We start from the raw sequence: 21,671 nt of genomic DNA on the forward strand, positions 1-21,671 counted from the left end.
CTGTGCAATTCATATTAGTTACACTGATTAATTTATCCAAAAGAATATCTCAAGGTGGAAAACTTGATGGAAGAGGAATGACCATACCCGACTAATACAGCGGACAAGTTAATTTTATTCAGCGTCGTAATTATATATATAAATTGCAATATTTTCTCTGGCGTTAAAATATCGGAGCATGATGCAACCTGTTTATTCGCAGATTCTGTAACGTACACCTTGAATATCGACTGGATCTAAAAAGACGAACAAGTTCACCCAAGGACGCGAGTTTATATAAACCTTCTTCGTTACTTATAAATAAAACCGATCCAGAAACAACGCCCTTGATTTTTATTAACAATCCTTGCATATTTAAAACGATGTTGTTGTCCTTGTTTTTAAAACACGGGCTCCCTGTAATTATTATGGACAACATAACAGGCAATTAACAAGAATGTTCCTCTCGTGAAATTTTAGTAAAAGTCACCCGATACCTGATACCTGTTCGTGCATGTTTGTATAATTATTATTATTACATTATTCGCCGAGGAATCCTAACGAACGAGATACTCAAACAAATAATGAAATTGTATATTTTGATATTCTATAATTTTTTCCCCCGCAAATTTATACATTATTAATGCGAGGAACAAAAAATTGTATAATTGGCCTGCATAGTTCTCTGAAAAGACTCTTCGTGTATGTTTTATTTCGAGCGTACGGCCTTCAACGTATCCTCTGCTTTCATTGAAAAGAACACGAGACCCCGGATTAACTGGGCGTATTAATCGTTGAATAGGCCTAGTTGGTCCAATTAACGCGCCTCGCAATTACGAAAGTAATGATATTTCGCGACGAAACCCGAGATCCGTAAAGGTAAACAGGAACGGCTACAATTAACCGCGACTTCCTCCGCGATTAGACGCCATTTTCTGCAGTCTCGGGGCTCGTTGTTGCCGTAACGAGGTTCCTTATTATTCCACCCTAAGTGCTCTCTTCCTGCTGGCCCGTCATCGCCTCGGCATTTGACCCGTTGACACCTACGAAATTACCTTCGCGTTTGATGTCTCCATCGGCGCGATCCAGGAGCAAGGTGGGAACTCGATAGGGTAACGAAAGTTCGTAGCAAAGGACGCGACGAGGATAGATCAAAAGGAGACGCGAGAAGCAAAAAGACAACAGCGTGACATCGTGTACTTAACGTTTCGCAAATTTCGTTTCGGGTCCTTTGATGCACCAAAGATCCCTAACGAAAATCAGTGAAACGAAATTAAAAATCATTTGGAACCTATCCCTCAACGGAAATTTTTTTGAAAATCACCGAGTTAACACTTTCATTGCCACGTCACCTAAAAATTAATTCTCACGTCAAGACGTCGAGGGAAATAAATTTGGACAGAATTTATGAATTTTAACAAAGTTGCAAAAATAAGCACCGAAACAAATTTTACTTTTGGAGAATATTATACGGTTTTGATTTGACAGTGAATGTGTTAAAGGTGAATTAAATGTAAATTGCTAATAAATGATATTTACGAGTTCAGTAGTTTCGAATGTAGGACCTGAAGCTCGACGAATCGACAAGTTCCGTAAATCTGGGGTTAATGGAGGGTGAAACGGTGTCCAGGAGCTGCGGTTCTAAATTCCTGTTCGGTTATGCGAGAGCCTTACGATCCACGGGATCCCTGTGACGGGCGTACGATGAAATATGCACGAGGAACGCGAACGGTCCGACGTTTCCAAAACGCCTCGCTTGCGTGGCGACCTACATACACGCGCGGCACGTAGAGACACGCGCGTGGCCCCGATGCACTTCTGCGCCCGCATCCAACGGACGACAACACGCCTCGACGTAACTTTGGCGCATTAACCTGGCTCCTGGCCATGCCGCGTCATAAATACGGGTTAACAATGCTCATCGGAGCCGAGGATGGTGACGATAATCGCTCGTAGGGAACCCCGGATGCACGAGATCGAACGCGTGTCTCCCGTGAGAGGACGGGAAATATCTTAGGGTCACTGATTTCATCGAAACTTTGCATACTTGTAGATCTAGTCGTCTCTTTCAAGAAGATATAGCGTTATAGGTGCATATGATCAATGGTTATCGAAATATTCGCGATCGAAACTTTATTGTTTGATGGTGGTGGCAAGATGCTAGATGCTACCACTCCAGTTGGCTGACGTTCAATTCCCGGACTCTCGATGTATTTTTTTTCTACTTGAAATTTATGTATACACACTTTGAAATACAAGCTTTTTAATGTTTTTATAAATAAAGATTTTTTATGCAGCGAATAAATAATTTTTCTACCGGATAGTTTTAAATTGTAATTACTAAGACGATGTTTAAGAAACACTGAACAAATTTTTTAAATAAAAAGCTTACACAAGATTTTTCTACAATTCCCAGACGATTTTTAAATTGAATGAGCTCCGCTCACTTTTCCATAGCAGCGGCTATTGTTGTCTGCTTTCCTTTTATTTTCCATATGTTGCATTACGTCCGCGATATATCATACAGATATTAGAAGACGAATAAAGTTCCATTGTTCGAATCGCGCGTTACGTAAATCCGGAAAGCCCGGGCGTTCATTGTAAACGTGCCTCGCGAACAGTCCAATTCCGCTTCCACGGGGAAGCTATAACCGTGGCTTAAGTTCTCTATCCGAAGTTACATCAATGAAATCGTCGTGGCGTTTCCTCAGGACCGGTGCCAAGAGCTAATTTCCATGCGAGCAAAAGTTACGCAACAAAGCCGTAACACGTTTCGCGGAACCTCCAGCGACCCGCTTTTCGAACGAAATTTGGAAGATCACGATTGCGTTCGAGGCGCGCAAATTGTTACCTAAATAGATCATTTTACTGTATGAAATATACAAATAAAATTTTACTTTTAGATGCTTTTTCATAAGATTTCATAAAATGGTAAATAATAAAGGCGATCTACACAAGCTGAAAAAAATTATATTATCTGAACTTCGTACCTATTTAGGACAATTTTATGATACCAAAGAAGTCACGTTGAAACGTTTAACGCTGCATTTGTTTGTCTACGAGCAAACAATTTTAATAAACAGCGGTCGAAGCTGCAATTTCCCTCTCGTTTCGAGGATAGAATCAGTTTGTCTACTCGTGGAATTCCCAGGGCGCGGTTCATTACGTGTCGATCGTCGGAGCTCGCTCGGAGCTTTTGACCCGCAGAAATTACTCGGAATTCGAGAAGTTAACCGCTGCGCGCGACTCAGACACCACTCGAAATCTGGGGCAAGTTTAACGAGAGCTTCCACAAAGAGCGAAGTTACCCATTTTTTCCCCGCGAAAGCCGGGTCGAGTGGCACTCGTGGATGCCTTTGCGCCGTCAAATCGAAAACGCCACTTCGCACGCGTTAAACCGACTCAACACGAATGTCTCGGCGAAACGAACAGGAGGATTTTTATGTCGCTTAATGAAACGTCTGGGGGAAAGGGAAACTTAACCGACAAAGTGGACAATTACACGCGGGAAATTATCCCGGGGATTAATTTCTACTATACATACGGATTAATTGGGACAATTTATTTTCCTCTGTCGCCATTATAGACTCAGAGAAATCTGTGTTTTTTGTTTCAGACAAAGCTGTGTCTCGACCATGGTTTTTGGGACACCATATATCTCGTACTCCTGCACTATAATGGTGTGTAATTCACTATAAATGAGAAGAAACACACAACTGTAGTTGCTTACGAATTTTTCTTTTTACTTAATATTGTTTTTATTACACTGTGTTAATTCTATTTACAAAGAGTAGTTTTCCTTTTTGTTTGTTTTTTAATATGCATATAATATGTCCAACTATATCACCTGATAGAGAGGAATAATAATATAGACAGTACAACAACAATAAACGATACAGAAATCAAGAAATATGTGTTTTTTTCCTCCAAGCGGTCACCCATCCTAAGGTCGATTGCGCCCAATGCAGCTGCACTTCGGTGATCGGACGAGAACCAACTCTTCCAACTTGCCACGACCGTTCACAAGTATTATTAATAATTTATTTTTATTTAAACACTTCAATATCGCGAAGAAACAAATTTTTTCCATTTATAGAGAATCTCTATTATATCGTATGAATACAAATAACTTTATATGAAACTGAGGCTTTAAAAAATTTCTGTGATATATTCAGGTCGAAATAAAAATACAGTGAAATGTTTCTGTATGAAAATACATCGTGTCTCGTAATTTTCGTCGAACCCTTGAATAAATCGTGTCCCCAATGAATGCAAAAAGGTTCGTCACCGGTGTTCTAAACGATACTGTTTCCCTGGCGCTGGAATTTCCACGCCACAATTTGGAGGGGCGCAGTGTCGATGTAACGACCGCGAGTGTGGATCGAGGAATTCGAAATACGGTTTAACGAGCTCCCAGCCTCTCTTGCACCTCCGGGGAAGGAGACAATCTAGCGAAGGCTAATTTTCACCGAAGAAGGACAAAATTTGCATGGGGATCAATGACGAAACCATTCGCGGTATTTCCTAATTGATTCTCAGGGATTTACGGGGCCTTGGTGATCCTCTCGCGCCGGAAGTCGATCGATAAAGGCCACCGCGTAATCTCTCATACGAGGTGACGTTATACACTTCTTCGCGTGGAAAGTGAAAAATAAAAAATAGTAAAGAAAATAATTTATGGATCCGTAATTATTTCTATATTAATTTTCAATTGTTACAGAGGACCTAAATAAAAATAAGAATCTAAAGGCTTCTGTTATTTATCAAAAAGTAGTTAACAGATTGTTTACTATGGACTTTTATATCCACCACTGACAATGTTTTAAGTTAGGTAATTAAACAATAGTGGTGAATTGGTAAATATACTCTGTGTAAGTGGGGATAGGGAACCACGATAATTGCAGAAATTTTCAGGCCCATTTTTCTGCATCAATCGAGGTACTAGTGTATCGCGTGGACGCGGCAGAAAAGGGAAGAAGAGCTCAAGTCTGGTTGCGTGCGAATGGAAAATTGGTTCGAAGGACAAGGACGCTGGTTGCATTAATATCGTAGAGCGAGAGAAATAAAAGGCAAAAGCAGGCCATTGGACGGGTCCGTGGCGTGGAAAAAGAGACGTCGAAACAAGTCCTAGGGCCTGTCGGGTCGCGTGTCGAACGTGTGCGAGCGGAAACATGCTGGTCCGTTCGTTTGCCTCGGTAAACAGCAGCTGCAAGTGGAATCGCGGCCGCATGTGCGCCTATTTGAATAATTAAGCAATAGCCTCACGCAAATCGGTCGAGCGCAAATGCACTTCAACCACAATAGGAACGGGAGACATTGATACAGCTGAATATCGGATACAAACTACGACGACAGAAGTCTCTTTCGACGTTCACAGTTTTAAGCTACTCATTTATGATCCTAATTTAATTCTGCTTTATACAAGATACGATCAGTATCTCAAAAAAACGCTTTCTCACCACCAGAAAGACAATATTCTGTGCTTATATTATTTTGTAAACAGAAAATTATATTCGACATTTGTTATTTTGGTATAATTTGCATTATACACTAAATTTCAAATATGATTTTTCATTCATGTAGAATTTGTACCGAGTAAAATTTTTATTCGGATAAAAGCCTTCGAACAACGAATAAAAAATAAAATTTTTATAAAATTTATAAACTGTTATATTTGAAAAAAATTTGAAAGTAATATTGAAATGAAATTCTTTGTTGCTATTAAAAAGCTTCGTAGAGCGATATAAGTAATTTTAATAACCGAGAAGGGCACGGTTTGCTTCACAAATGTTTTTTCCCCCGGGGTCGTAATTTTAAAAATTAATTTTTCCCTTTCCCGAAAGGAGTTTGTCTCGAACTGGGTCTGTTAGTAGTAAAGATTCGTTAAGAACTCCCAGCGTTCATTTTCCACCGGGAAAAAGCAGTTCTTCCGTTTGCTGGAACGCTCTGAAAGGTGGTTGTTTGTTGGAAACTTTAACGAACAAAAAATCCAACCAATATAGACACTTCGTTCCGCGGCACTTTTGTTCTTTCCGCAGCCGAGCTACTTTAAGTTTCCAGCGCGATGCTCTTCGCAAAACCTTATTGCAAATTAGTTGCAAGAATCGGACTAGCTGTACAATTACCTACGACAATTTCAACGCGCTCCGTCACGGAATCCAGCTCGTTTCGCGTCTCGAGATATTATTTGCTACGGATAAAATTATTACATCGAGCGATTATGCTCGTTTTGCGACGTTGAATAATTCAGAAACGAACGAATCTCGGGAGAGAACCGACTTCGTTAATGTGCAATAAATAAACGTGACAAATATTGATTCAAACTTTTACTTTTTGTTCCAGAGGTTCGAGTCTTTCTCAGAAATTGTTTAAAGCGAAATTACAATCATTTAAACATAAATTCAGAACAAAAGAAGCTTTTAGTAGTAAAAATAATTTCTACAATTATGATTTAATGTTATTAGAAATTAATTTCCGTGTGATAAAAAAATATATATATTATGCTGGAAGTCTAGTAAAATATTTCTTTTATAAAATTACAAATTCGATGAATGACGAATAAATAATTTTTTATTGTTAATTTATTGTTCGAAGTATTTATCCAAACGAGAATTTTGCCCATTATTTTTGTGAATAATTTGAATGCACAGGTCAAAAATATTTGAAGTCTGACAACTGAATATTTCCGTGTAAAAAATAATTGCACAGGTTCCCAAGGTTAATTTGTCCATAAATAAGAACGAAGGCAGACCCTTGTTCGTAGGATCCTTTACCTACGATTATCGAGGAAACGCCCTGATGCGTTCTCGCGGAACAATGGCATTTATAATTAGAATAAAATTCGTAATTAATGGCGATCGATTTTTCAGCCGATCAGCTGTTCGTATCTTTACCTTTGTCGTGTTGGTCCATCGTTATTTCTGGTGGAAAGCACCTTGGCAAGGACAATGATTTCAACTCACCTGCAACAGAAAAATTAACCAACCACAATTAACAATTTCCATCAAATACGTTTATAAAATTGATTTGTCTCGAAAATTTTAAAACGTGTGTGATATTTTGTACCAACTTATATTTACCATTAAATTGTAGATATTTTTGATAGTAATTCTACAGAATTCTAAATTACATGTAGAATTGTAATATTAATAAAACTCTAGTGTAATAGAAGTTCTAGTCCAAGCATTTGATTCTTATTTATTCTTATTATTAATTAAACCGTGTTTATTTTATATCCAATATATCCAACCATTGCATTGGAAATATTTAATTTTTATTTAAAGAGTAACGAATTGAAATTTTATTTATTATTCCTATCAGGATTAGAATTGTATTCGTGTCGCAGGACAGTTTATGAAATATACGGTGTATGGTTCTCGACGTACGCATATCCTCCCCTCGAATAGAATCTGGTGGACCCCCAAAATTAATGAAAGCGTTTCCATTGAACTCCACTCGGGTCAAGCGTGTGATACACTATCGAGTGACCGGCCAAGCAAGGGCAATCGGGCCAATTAAATCAATTTCGTCACCCCTCTGTGGTTTTCAGGTACAGAATCGTCTAAAGGCCCCTTTAAAACGACGCTTTCACTCACCACAAATCATCAACACTATTATTTCTTATTACGCGCGTATAAATATTACCAAAATTTAACTCGAATAAAAATATAATTGAAAGCTTCCAGTCTTTCTAAAATGGAAGTGTGAATGTTTTAAATCTGTAAGTTGCTCGTTGGAAATAACGAGCGCGTCGCTCTGTCTAGCGAAATAAATTGTTTACACTTTTCTCCGGCTTTCCATTTCAACGATCGTTACGGTTTGCATCGGCGAAAAAATTCCGAACGATGAACGAGTTAATCCCATCGCTACTTAAGACGCGAGTGCACACGGTCGAGCAACGATGCACTCGTGTGAACGATGCAACCGCGCGAGGCCGGTGCAGGATTACGTGAAACAATTAAGCCGCTCCGATGGCCCTGATCTTTATCGTCCTGATCGCATAATTCGCGGTTTTCGTCGTGAACAATTAAGCACCCGTCACACCGCGGAACACGACGCCGTCTACGTCGTAAATTATTTCGTCAGTCGCCGGAGAAAACGTTCATTAGATCGGATATTAATTGAACTGTTATCGCCGCGGTGCATCGATTAACGATCTACCTAATTGCACGGTTTCTTTCTCCGCGCACATATAATTATCAACTCCGAACGGGGCAAATTAATTAAACGATCGTTCGTATCTCGTAACGGACCCAATCAACTATACTTTGTTGTCTGTTTCGAGACACTGTTTTATTAGTTGATCTAAAATTTCGTTCGTTGTATAATTGACAGAGTTCAGATTTCTTTAACGATAGATTCAAATTGGAGGAAATGGCTTCAATTAAAATTTAATTATTGCAGTCTCGTTGAACAATGTGGGAAACACTGCGTCGCCAAAATAGCATCTGTATTATTGTTTTGCTAATTAAATAACGATTTAATTGAACTATCGATGAACGATAGTGCAAACGAGACTCGTGAAATTTTTCATGAGCATGATACAACTAACAGGTTCAACTTGGTAATGTTTATACAAGAAAGGTTTGAATTGTACAGTTTGTCACCGTTAAATCACGTGAATTAAAATCGCTATTTAATACATTGTTTTGGAATGAAATTTCTGTTATACAGGGTGTTCGGCCACCCCTGGAAAAATTTTAATGGGGTATTCTAGAGGCCAAAATAAGACGAAAATCAAGAATACCAATTTGTTGATGGAGGCTTCGTTAAAAAGTTATTAACATTTAAAAATCCGCCCGTACTGAATTTTTTTCTCGAAAATGCGCAGGATTTCGGGGATATGTCCATTCGCCAAAAATGATTGTAATTAACCCCCGCAACCGAAAATAATTTTTCCAGAACGATTCGAAATTTTTTAATTTCGTCGAAAAATGTAGGCATCTTCAAGAATTTTTTTCTTGAAAATGGGTAGGATTTCGGGGGTATGTGTAATGACCAAAAATGATTGCAATTGAATCCCACAAACGAAAATAATTTTTTTATAAAGATTTGAAAAATTTTTTTACACCGAAAAATTTCATCACCTACCTGAATTTTTTTCTCGAAAGTGGGTAGGATTTCGGGGGTATGTCTATTCATAAAAAATAATTGTAATTGACCTCCGCAACCGAAAATAATTTTTTTAGAATGATTTGATATTGTTTAATTTAATTTTTTAATAACTTACTAACTTACTAACGAAGCCTCAGTCAAGAAATTGATATTCTTGATTTTCGTCTTATTTTGGTCTCCAGAATCTCCCTTTAATATATACGAATATAAAAATTGTATTCAATTGATTCAATTCAAATTTAATTCTACATTTTCAATTTATTTTATCCCCCAATATACAATTGCGTCTATGTTATGTTATGAGAGTAGTATATCAATGAGCATCATTCAAAGCTTTGGCGACGTTGATTAGTCACTTAAGATACACTCTGATATATTCTGCAACGTTTGAACTACTTTGCAGACGTTTCTAAAAATTTATGTGACCCAGTGAACGAATGGCTTTTGGTGGATTCCTTTAGAAAACTATATCGACTCGACTTATCGGCGACCTACTTCCGTATCTCCTAGCACGCGTATGCACGAAGACGCTAGGAAAAATTGTTTATACCGATACTCGATGCCATTTCGAACAATTCGCTGCGTTCTTCCTACATTTTCACTCTTCTATTTTCCTGGAAAACTGCTTCTATGTGTATAAATCCGTTCACACATTCGCAATCGCTATTCAGAGTCTATCGTACTATTTCTCGATAATAAAATCGTCGATAATATTTAAAATAATAGAATTTTTCGGAGCAACGATTTCTTCATTTTTCAAAACTTCCAAACTATTTGAAACTATTCACATATTTAAAGAAAGATTATAAATTTTATAAGAACACTAATTCTCAGTGATATATGTGCGATAATTTGAGAAAAATAATCTCCACAAAAAATTCTACAAATGTCAACAATTTTCAAGAAACTGAAAACATAATTTTTGTTACACAACCTAAGAAATTAATAAAATAAACAGTGTTCTTATCAAGTGGCCGATTACTGGTCCAGACGGTCGTAAATAATTAATTACACTAACAGTTGGGTCGTATTCGTTTCCCCGGAGCCGTCTAGCGATCCCAAACTTGGCAAAGCGCGCGGGAAAAATTTTTTCAAACGCGAAAGAAGTAGACCAGCCGCGTGGAAATTGGAGGAGGCTCGCGTTGAATGCAGCTTTCACCGGATTACGCAAAAATGGCACTGTTGCGAGCCGAAGCTGCCCGAGAACGCGAAACAATGACCGAGAGCTGCATGCTAATTCCCGATCTAGGAGAAAAAAAAATACGCGACTTCGTTCGTTTCAACGAGAAAACATTGTTCGCGATTCTTCGCTCGAACTTACTGTTTCTGCTTTTTCTTTTTAAATTTTTCACGCTTGCAAAATTATTTCCAACTTTTCGATCCGATCGACGATTCTTTTCTCTAAATTTTATTCCGTACACCTTTACTGCCAAATCGATGTTCGCGAATTTTTCCACGGGTTACTAAATTTTACCGAGGTGATTATTTTCGCGATTTATTTTCTTTAAATTTGATTAAGTAAAGTGATGTCGCTTTTCTACATCAAATTCAAAGAGGTACGTTTTTAACAAGTTTCTATTTAGAATCAATGATGTAATCGTCCTCGTTACTAACAATCTTGAAAATTTACACATTAGACGGCAAAAGGTTGTTGATAACGAGGATAATTACATGATTAAAGATAAAACCTTGTACAAAGTTTATATTATATGTATGAATTTAATGTAAAAGTAACGACGTTACTTTCCGGTCTCCCTAATATTTTAATCTCTATAGTTTTCTTTTATTTTAATCTATTATTTTGTTTCGTTCATTGACACGGTCGATTTATAAAATTAAAAATAACAAGATGTTTACCATTCAGCCACGAATGGAATCTGAATTCGATGATTTCCATTGTTGAATTTTCGAATTAAAATCGAATAAAATTATAATAAAATTCGATTTTAATTCGAATAAGATTCGAGATTACAAAACGGTAATTTGAACGGTCCGGCGGTGAGTCGCAATGAAAATCAGTTTTGCGCCAAATGAATCGACGGAATCAGGCGCGCGTCGTGGGCAAAAGCCAAAGGTGAATTAATTACCAGCGACCTCATTTTCCTACGGTGTCAGCGTCGTTAGCAAATAAGCGTTGAATTTCACGTGGGTGACACCGAGTGCCATTAACGGTGCTATCTATAGCAATTTATGAATACTGCTAGCGCATCAGCCAGGCCTTGCCCATTCCGCGTTTCCTCTCGATTAAAAGCCATCACCCACTAAAACAGATAATAGGTCATTTTTCGACCATTTCACGGCGTGATTTGAACGTTAAGTGTTTTTACATAGAATGGAAGATGAATATTAATAAGATATCACCATCATTACACGTGCACACGTATTAAATTTAAAAAAAACATGTGATATTAAATTAATAAATCTCTTTGGCTATCGATATCTATGTGTTCGGCCACCCCTGCGAAAAATTTTAATGAGGGATTCTAGAGGCCAAAATAAGACGAAAATCAAGAATACCAATTTGTTGATGGAGGCTTCGTTAAAAAGTTATTAACAATTAAATTCCAAAATTTCAAATCTTTATAAAAAAATTATTTTCGTTTGCGGGGGTCAATTACGATCATTTTTGGTCATTACACATACCCCCGAAATCCTACCCATTTTTTAGAAAAAAATTTGAAATGTGTGAAATGTATCGACGGAAAAAAAAAATTTCAAATCGTTCTAAAAAAATTATTTTTGTATGTGGGGCTCAATTACAATCATTTATGGTCATTACACATATCCCCAAAATCCTATCCATTTTCGAGAAAAAAAATCGGGTTTGTGCTGAAATTTTTCGGTGAAAAAAAATTTTTCAAATTTTTATAAAAAAATTATTTTCGTTTGTGGGGGTCAATTACAATCATTTTTGGTCATTACACATACCCCCGAAATCCTATCCATTTTCGAGAAAAAAAATCGGTTTGGTGCTGATATTTTTCGGCGAAAAAAAAAATTTCAAATCGTTCTGGAAAAATTATGTTCGGTTGCGGGGGTCAATTACAATCATTTTTGGTCGATAGACATAACCTCGAAATCCTACCCACTTTCGAGAAAAAAATTCGAGAAGATGTGAAATTTTTCGACGAAATTAAAAAATTTCAAATCATATAAAAAAAATTATACTTAGTTACAGGGGCCAATTACAAGCATTTTTGGTGAATAAACATACCCTTGAAATCCTACGCATTTCCAAGGAAAAAATTCGAGAAGATGCCGAAATTTTTCGGCGAAAAAGAAAAATTTCAAATCGTTCTGGAAAAATTATATTTAGTTACAGGAGTCAATTACAATAATTTTTGGTCAATAGACATACCCCCGAAATCCTACCTACTTTCGAGAAAAAAATTCAATACGGGAGGAACTTTAAATGTTAATAACTTTTTAACGAAGCCTCCATCAACAAATTGGTATTCCTGATTTTCGTCCTATTTTGACCTCTAGAATCTTCCATTACAATTTTTCCCAGGGGTGGCCGAACACCCTGTATAATAATTCTAAATACGTAGCCATATAGCTCCAGTGGAAATGAAATAATTAAATAAATTGTTACTGATTGCTACTACTATTTATACAAAATTAAAATTAGCTTGCAGATATTTAAAGTCAAAATACAGCAGTATTACTAATCTTTGAATTAAGTAAATTGTTACTAATTGCTACTGCCATTCATATAAAACTAAAATTAGTTTTCAGATATTAAAATAAAAAAAATACTAGTATCATTCAATGATTATAAATATGTAGCCATGTAGCTGTAGTGGGAAATGAAAGAATTGAATAAATTGTTACCCATTTATAGGGAGCTAAAATTAGCTTGCAGTGTTATTATTCAATAATTCTAAACATATAGTCATGTGGCCCCAGTGGAAACGAAAGAATGAAATAAATTGTTACTGATTACTACTATCATTTATAGAGAACTAAAATTAGTTTCCCGTGTTATTATTCAATGATTCTAAATATACATATATTCATGTGGCTCCACTGTGGATGAAAGAAAAATTATTTTTCTTGGCTCTGGGCGTCACCGATGCACAAACTACCCCGAGTCGCATAGGATCGATTGCATCAGCGACCCTTTCGAGAAAAGAAGTTCTCGCGAAAGGCCAATTCGGTTCCGCGTAACGGGGAAACATCGCGAGGCCAACCTTGTCCGACATCGACGTTCGGAATTACTTCGAAACGAAACGGAATATAGGTCGACGGTTACACGCCGCCCCGCTGGAATACCAATGCCGCAGCTGCAACCGGGGAAAATTCTTTTCCGCATCCCCCGCAGAGTGCAACGGAGCTTAGATCTCCCCGGCTCCTTTGGTTCCCGACGTCGGCCATAGATCGGCCGCGTATTGCGGTTTTTCGTTGCGCCAGTATTCCCCGCCCCCTTTCCGCCAATCGAGACGCGTAAAAATATCGCTGGCCGGCTTCCAAACGCGCGATCTTCGCGCGTAAACATACGAAAAACTGTGGCACACGGTGGTTCCGCGCGGTCCAGACGATGGAGGATCGATCATTCGTGTTTTCTACTCTCATTTTCTCTCTTCCAGTTTCGTCCTCGCCCGCCGGAAGCGCCGAGATAAAACTGAGACCGTCCGATCGGAAAAGTTTGGACAACTTTCGGAAGGGGTTTGGATTTTTCCGTTGCTTTTTCGATCACGGGTCGCGGAGACGTCGCGCCAAATATGGGTCGCGCCGGAGGACGCTGTTTTCGCGAAATGTAAATTCATAGCTTTTGTTTTACTTACGATGTTTGCTGTTCTAGCGAGGAGATAAAATTGAATTCGATTCGGGAGAAATATTGAGACAAGATTGAATTTCGAAAAAATGAAAATAGCATTGCGTCAACGATGAAATAGAATGAAATGTTTATAGTTTAAAAAATTGTAGAAATATAATGTTTGTGACAGTCCACTTACACTCCACGAATAGGCGATTGGGATCGTATTCGCTTAACGTTGACATTTCAGGATCCATAGTATGTCTGTGTTGCGACCCTCTTCTCGGAAGGGTGGAAACCCTTCTTAACAATGGCGCTGGATAAACACATTATCATTTCAACATAATAGCTTTAGAGAGTAATCAAAGCAGAAAAGCAAAATGCAAACATTGCAAAGCGACGCAGGAGCAACGAATTTGTACAACAGCACGCAAAAGAAAAATTAAAGCAGCTAGAAAAGCAAGCCAAAATTATTCGCAATAAATATATCGCAAAACCAAACGTAAGAGATAATAAACGATTCGATGTTTCAAAATTTGGATCATAAATATTACTTGGTGTTTTAACAGCTTGTAAATTTTCTCAATCTTAATTTAAAATTATTTTTATCTCCACTGGGAATTTTGTATCAAATTCTGGTTAGCTTTCGATGTAAATAGCAACGATGAAAGTAGAGAATCTTCAGTTTCCACTGTCTTAAAACAGTCTAAAAACGCGTATTAAAAATACTAAAACTTTAGACGCGTGCAGTCCCGAAACTACTAGTGTTTTATTAAAAACTGAACCATCGTTAGAAGCGGTAAGGCCTCCCCTTTAAAATGGCTTTTGGTTTTCGTCGATCCGACTTTCCGTTTTCGAGATATCGTAATTTATGTAAAAGGTAATTTTTTTAATTCGACTGCCTCACTGTCCGGCTCGTGTATAATAGCCTATTAACTCGTATTAAAAATAGTAAAAGTTTAGATGCGTGTAGTTCCGAAACTACTAGTGTTTTATCCATTATTGTTTCATTGTTAGCGGCGGCAAACCTTCCTCTTTAAAATGGCTTTTGGTTTTCGTCGATCCGACTTTCCGTTTTCGAGATATCGTAATTTATGTAAAGGGGTAATTTTTTTAATTCGACTATCTCTGTCTCCGTCTGACGCGTCGGACCTCTTTCTCTCTCTACGCACGTGAGTCGTGACCTAGTCACGTACTACGGTCACGTGAGGTGAATGACCTCGCGATGTAAACAAACGCTTCGAACCCTTATATCTTCGAAACTAGCCACCGCATCGACTTGAAACTAAAATCCTCATATCTCCGAAACTAATTAAGCTACCGACTCGTTCCACCTCTCATTTTAAAGGGCTTTTCATCCCCTATCCGATGAATATAACTACTGTTATAATTTATGCTGTCTTGTATAATTTTTTTTACGTTTACTTCGAAGCTACATACCTATAGAAGTTTCATCAATTTCTATTGATTATACGACCGTTTATAAATCGTTTGCTTAATTGAAAATGAATTTACGTAGTCATGTGGTTCCAACGGGAATGGAAAGTTTAATCGAGTCGTTTCAGTTCGCCCAAATTGAGAACCTCTGTGACTGTCACAGATAAGAGTCGCGAGAGACACGGAAACGCGTTCGTAAGCCTATCTGCGTCGCGTTGTGTTCATCGCCGTGGATGCAACTGCGTCTAGTTCGACTGTACGCGCGTGTGACTCACACACCTAACGGTCCATTCATTTCCACAACAATAATTGCAACGCTCACTCTGATTGAATTCTCGCGCCCATTCTCATCGCATTACTGTTATTTCCATTCGCGGCGCACAATGAGAAGCCGTCTCGTCTCGACTTTAGTAATTTGCAACGTCTTTCGTTAAATTTCGCGTGTCTCTGTTCAGAAAGCGTTCTCCTACCTTTCATTTTAGCACTCCACACTCGACATTCATCGATAAAAAAATTTTCCAACTCGATGTTCTTGAAAAATACAAACAAGACTCTGCAACCACGAACTTACGACTGAATTCGAAGCTCATCTCCATCGTTTGGCCTTCGATGGGACAAAGTATGGTTGCACGAAACTCGTCACAATAATTCTCCGAATCCACATATCGTTGGCGAATAAAAATTCTAGACTCGTTTTCGAGATTCCACGCACGACGCATCGCCAAATCACCACCGTCGAATTTCCCACGCGACAAAGTTGTCTTTCGTCCCTCTAACGCGTTCATCGAATTCGTTCGTTCATTTAATCAACCGACACGTCCAGCACTAAACATCGCGCGGTAACTTCTCAAGATGAGAGACGACCCTTTCCCGCTCCTCTCCGGGAGAACTAACTCGTGATATTGCATTTCCATACGTTTATCTGCCGCGTGAACTTTCCTCCGCGATCCACTTTCCGTCTATTCCATTAACCTCCGACACTTTAAAACTCCAAGACGCGAATCCACGGAGAGAGATCCACGAAACTTCAGAAACGTCTCAAAAGTGCTTCCAAAACGGGGTAGAACTTTGGGTCGTGAAGCAATTAAAAATAGCAAATATATATTTTCTGTTATACTCGAGATATTATAATAATTAATGATGAGGTCGTGGAACGTAGCTCTACAATTTTGGATCTGTGAAATGAGTATTTCAACACAGTATTCTCTCGATAAATGCGAAAATTCTAGGATCAATCTTCGCTATTTAATTCTTGTATCAAGTGTTGACAATATGCAATATGAATATTTTTACTGAGCAATAGTAAGCCTTTAAAAAAGACTTTGCAGAATAGTTAATTGAAGATACGAAATTTGTCTCTCAATTTCACAATTCTGGAGACCATTTGACGCAGAAATTTTAAGGAAACATCGTAGCTAACCAGAAAATTAAATTTGTTGAATTAACAGAGCACGATTTATAGGGAAGACGCTACTTTTGGAGTAATAAAAATGGAGCGTATATTTCGAGTGGTGGCTGTTGGCGATCGAGCCGTTTAAAGAGAGTTGTTCGAACAGGCGGAGGAGAAAGGAGAAAAAGAAAAAGGGAGGAACAAAGGCGCGGCGCGTAATGAGGAAAGACCATCAGCGTTTGTAACTACCATGTACTTCCTGCGAGGAACGTATATTCCTGCTGGCCGTACAAGGAGGTTGAGTCACGCGACAACGTAGGAGGAGCAAGATGGACCTAACCCACTGTCCGATAAGACGATTCCATCGTTGGTAAAGCGACTCTCGGTTGACTGTCCTCTTCCCAGAATCGATTGCATTAATAATTTCACTCGGTCGGAACAATTTCGTACTAGGCCCGGGAAGACGATCTCGAACGTCGTGGGAACAGTATGAAAAATTTAATGCAATTGGAAGCTCCTGTTTCACTATTAATAAATATTTTATTCAATCGCGATACCAAATCTGGAGAGCTGATTTAATAGATGACACGAAAGTCCAAAATGTGGTCCAATTTTTCTCAAACATTTTCCGACCGGTAATAGTAAATCTAATAAATAATAATAGAGAGAAATAAAAATTATTTTGACCAACTTGGAGTTTGTATAAAAAAATTAAATTTTATTTAAATCTTTTACGATTCTCCACTGAATGGAAATTAAATTGATTCTCAATTTATGAGATATTTAGTAGATACTAAAAAGCAATTAAAGAACTGATATTATTTTATTTTGACTATATTAAATTTTTCATGATTCTTCACAGAGTGAGAATTAAATTGATTCTCAATTACTGATATTATGACTCATGACTAAATTGATTCTCAATTACTGATATTATGACTCATGACTAAATTGATTTTCAATTTATGAGATATTTAATAGATACTAAAGAGCAATTAAATGACTGATATTATTTTGTTTTGACTATATTAAATTTTTCATGATTCTCCACAGAATGGGAATTAAACTGATTTTTGAGATATTTAATAGATACAAAAGAGCAATCAAAGAACTGATATTATTTTGTTTTGACTATGACTCGCATCCAGGAATAAATAACGTGATCACAGTTCCTAGGAGGAAAGATATCGATAGAATTGATGTACTCGTGTCACGGATTTGCTGTGCCCGAAGATTTCTGGGAAGGCTCGAAGATCCGATTTATAATATCAGCGACTGCTGTCACGGCTGATTTAGAATGATCTATCAGACGCTGTAACGAACGATTACGTTGCAGTCCATCTTTAGAAAGTTATAGTTCAAGAGCCGTGTGCTTTTTATTTCGTTGTCGTACTTTCATCGCAACTAATTTAACAGCTCGCCGAGCAACGTATAAGAAATGGAGGAAGAAACGCAAATTAACTTTTCGTGTCAACCAAAAGCCCGTTCTCTTGTTCGATCCTTTGCTTTCTTCGCGATCACGAAAGTCGTTTTAGCGTTCCACTAACTTGAAGAGAGTTTCCACCAAAACCGTGTTACGTTGCTACAAAGACAAATTACAATTTTAATTGTGAAACTGGAGATATTTAATTTTGAACTTTCTATCGTGAATTAAAACGAATTTTTCATGGAAAGTTTATTCGAAATTAAATATTCTCGACCACGATGTTTAATCGAATAAAATTCTATTGGTAACTTTTTTATGAATATAAAATTTAATACTAGATTTCCAACGAGAGGAATTCTGTGTGGAGAACTGAAAATTCTATAAAAATATTACAGCGAAGCGCCAAGAAATCCTAAATTCCGGGCACCGTCGTCGAGGTAGATTTGACGACGCAACTCTTTTTCCTCCTTTTCCGATTATCTCATCGTTCTTTGGCGTCTGCAACTCTTCCGTGAGCCAGACTTCCTTTTGCAAACGACAGATGTCGAGAGTGGAATGAGTGAGAGTCTAGCAATCGGTCGACCGAAAGAGAAGTCGAAGACGCGGAAAGGAAGGAAGCGGAAAAAGAAACCTCGGTTCGAACAAAGCGACCATTACTCTCGTCTCCCAGCTGACGTTATAAGCCATAGAATCATTGATTACTATTGTGCATCTGGGTAAAACGTTCATTACACAGAGACGAAAACAATCTTACTGTTATTATTCCCGAAATCTGTATTTTATTCCTGGACCACACCCTGAGATATTACCAAACATTTGTTTTATTACATTCTAATTTTACGTGTGTTTATCTTAACAGATATATTGTATCAGTTCAAGAAATTGTTGTATTTATTACGTGCTCAAGACGACCTTATTTATTAAGGAACGAATTATGGACAAAACTATAATGAAATTTGTATCTGTATGTTTGTTTTCCTTTCCTTTTTTTTAAATATAAAACAGTAAGTCATCTCACAGCCTATGAATGAATATTAAAATTTGGCTAAAACACCATTTTCGTCATACAATATTTATATAGAATATATAAAATTGATAATAATGAAAGTTATAGGATAAAGTTAGTTACAGGCGAAATTAAAAAATTTCAAATCGTTCTGGAAAAATTATTTTTGGTTGCAGGGGTCAATTACAATCATTTGTGGTGAATGTACATACCTCCGAAATCCGACCCACTTTCGAGAACAAAATTCGAGTAGATGTGACATTTTTTGACAAAAGTAAAAAATTTCAAATCATTTAAAAAAAATTATTTTCAATTGCAGGAGTCAATTACAATCATTTTTTGGTCAATAGATATACTCCCGAAATCCTGCGCACTTTCGAGAAAAAAATTCGAGAAGATGTGAAGTTTTTAGAAAAAATTAAAAAATTTCAAATCGTTTTAAAAAAATTATTTTCGATTGCAAGGATCGATTACAATCATTTTTGGTCATTACACATACCCCCGAAATCCTACTCACTTTCGAAAAAAAAATTCGAGAAGGTGTGAAGTTTTTAGAAAAAATTAAAAAATTTCAAATCATTTTAAAAAAATTATTTTCGATTGCAAGGATCGATTACAATCATTTTTGGTCATTACACATACTCCCGAAATCCTAGGCATTTTCGAGAAAAAAATTCCTTACTGAAAAAATAAAGTGTGATCAGAAATGTCTCTTCAAAATTTCATGCGTATCTTTAAAATATCATAACTCCTGAACGGATTGAAGGATTTTAATATTTCAAAATGCAAACAACGCGTATTTTGACCAAGAATATGTAGAAATTCCAAAAATATTCGAAAAGTTGTTCCCTGACCCCGTAAAGTGAGAAAAACTTCATAAAAATGGTTCAATTTTTAAACGACCATAACTCCTACAATAGTGAATATATTTCAATGAAATTTAGTATGGAAGTAGAGCTCATAGATACCTACAAAAAAGTATTAAACAACTTTTCCATACAGCACCAATCAAATTAATTAAAAATGAAAAACGAATTTTTAAGATAAATCGACAGGACTGTGTGCCTAAATATTTCGCCGAAAAAAGAAAATTTCAAATCATTCTGGAAAAATTATTTTTGGTTGCCGGGGTTAATTACAATCATTTTTGGTCATTTGACATACCCCCGAAATCCTACGCACTTTCGAGAAAAAAATTCGAGTATGTGCCTAAATTTTTCGCCGAAATTGAAAACTTCGAAATCGTTCTGAAAAAATTATATTTAGTTGCAGGGGTCGATTACAATAATTTTAGGTGAATAGACACACCCCCAAAATCCTGCGCACTTTCGAGAAAAAAAATTCTTTACCGAAAATACAATGTCTGACCAGAGACAGGAATGATTCTCCTGAAATTTCATACGTATGTTTAAAACGTCATAACTCATGAACGAATTGAAGGATTTTAATATTTCAACATGCAAACAACGCGTATTTTAATCAAGAATATGTAAAGACTCCACAAACCAAAAAATAAACAGTTTTAAATGCAGATTACATTAATAACTGCAACTATATTCTATTAAAATCTTTGAAGTTGCATTATAGAAAGTTCCAAAAGAAATTTGCAGAATATAATAGAAATAAAATGGTGGCTTTGAAGCTGATTTATTTAAATGAAACTCTAGGGGTACTCAAGTTATATCAACAATATAACACAAGAGTTTAAATTTGAAACAAGTGTTGCAGCCCCAAAATGACACACACTCCCCTTTTCTTTCCTTTCCTTCCCTACGATACTCGTTTTCGAATACTCGATCGCGTCGACGAGGATATATTCAACAAATTGCCCAGTATAAATTGGCCCACGGTAACACCGATACACCCGATATAATAAAATTGTCATTCCCCGCGAGGCCTGGTCCCGATACAAGTCTACGGACACACGCGCCGCTGGCGTAATTAGTCCCCGGCTTCAAGCGAGCGGACCAAACGCGTAAGTACGAGTCCAATCGAGTACGAGGCGAGCAACCTGCAGGCGTTGCAGTCGCAATTAAGCAAGACTATACCCCCGGTGGTTAAATTATACCCTGTGTAACCGAACTACAGGACCGTAAGTTCGCGTTACGCTGGCCAAGCATTGTCTCCTTGTGTTACCAAAGCGCCAAGTACCCGGAGGCGTCTATAGCCTAGGGTCTCGGCCCTTTTTTCCTCGTTCCCCCACCCCCCCCCCCACTCTTTCGACCTTGCGCGAAACGTTCTGAAACTCGACCTTACTTCGAAACGATTAGCGACACTCGTTCAGAAAGAAAAGAATTAGCGGGGCCGTCTCTCGTCGCTGAAGAACACGGGTCATGGAGGAGGCCAGTTCAACACTTGCGAAACTTTGACTTTGACACTGCGGAACTTCGTTTGACGAACGTTCTTTTCCTTTTTTTGGGGGGCTCTTTGGCAATGTTGGGACGCTGGGCTATTAGGAGTCGTTTGTCGAGCACGGAAGTTCTTCCTACCGAGTACTCTAATTAAAAAATATAGCCTTTTCTTGCTTGGATGTTAAAAGGGGTAGAATTGATGCTCTTTC

The 21,671-nt window shown here is 37.5% G+C and overlaps 1 protein-coding gene across 1 annotated transcript in view; it reads right to left on the reverse strand.

Moving 5' to 3' along the window:
• Positions 1-6,852: 6,852 nt before the first annotated feature.
• The window catches only part of LOC122398430 (ras GTPase-activating protein raskol-like), a 244,298-nt gene continuing 229,479 nt past the window's right edge, over positions 6,853-21,671 (reverse strand). Inside the window, exon 5 of the mRNA XM_043398264.1 lies at positions 6,853-6,941. Coding sequence (XP_043254199.1) covers positions 6,853-6,941 — 89 coding nt within the window. The remainder of the gene's footprint in view (positions 6,942-21,671) is intronic.

The sequence above is a fragment of the Colletes gigas genome, unplaced genomic scaffold (assembly GCF_013123115.1).
Source record: "Colletes gigas isolate AHSC1104 unplaced genomic scaffold, ASM1312311v1 Colletes_gigas_Sc00011, whole genome shotgun sequence".
Lineage (NCBI taxonomy): Eukaryota > Metazoa > Arthropoda > Insecta > Hymenoptera > Colletidae > Colletes > Colletes gigas.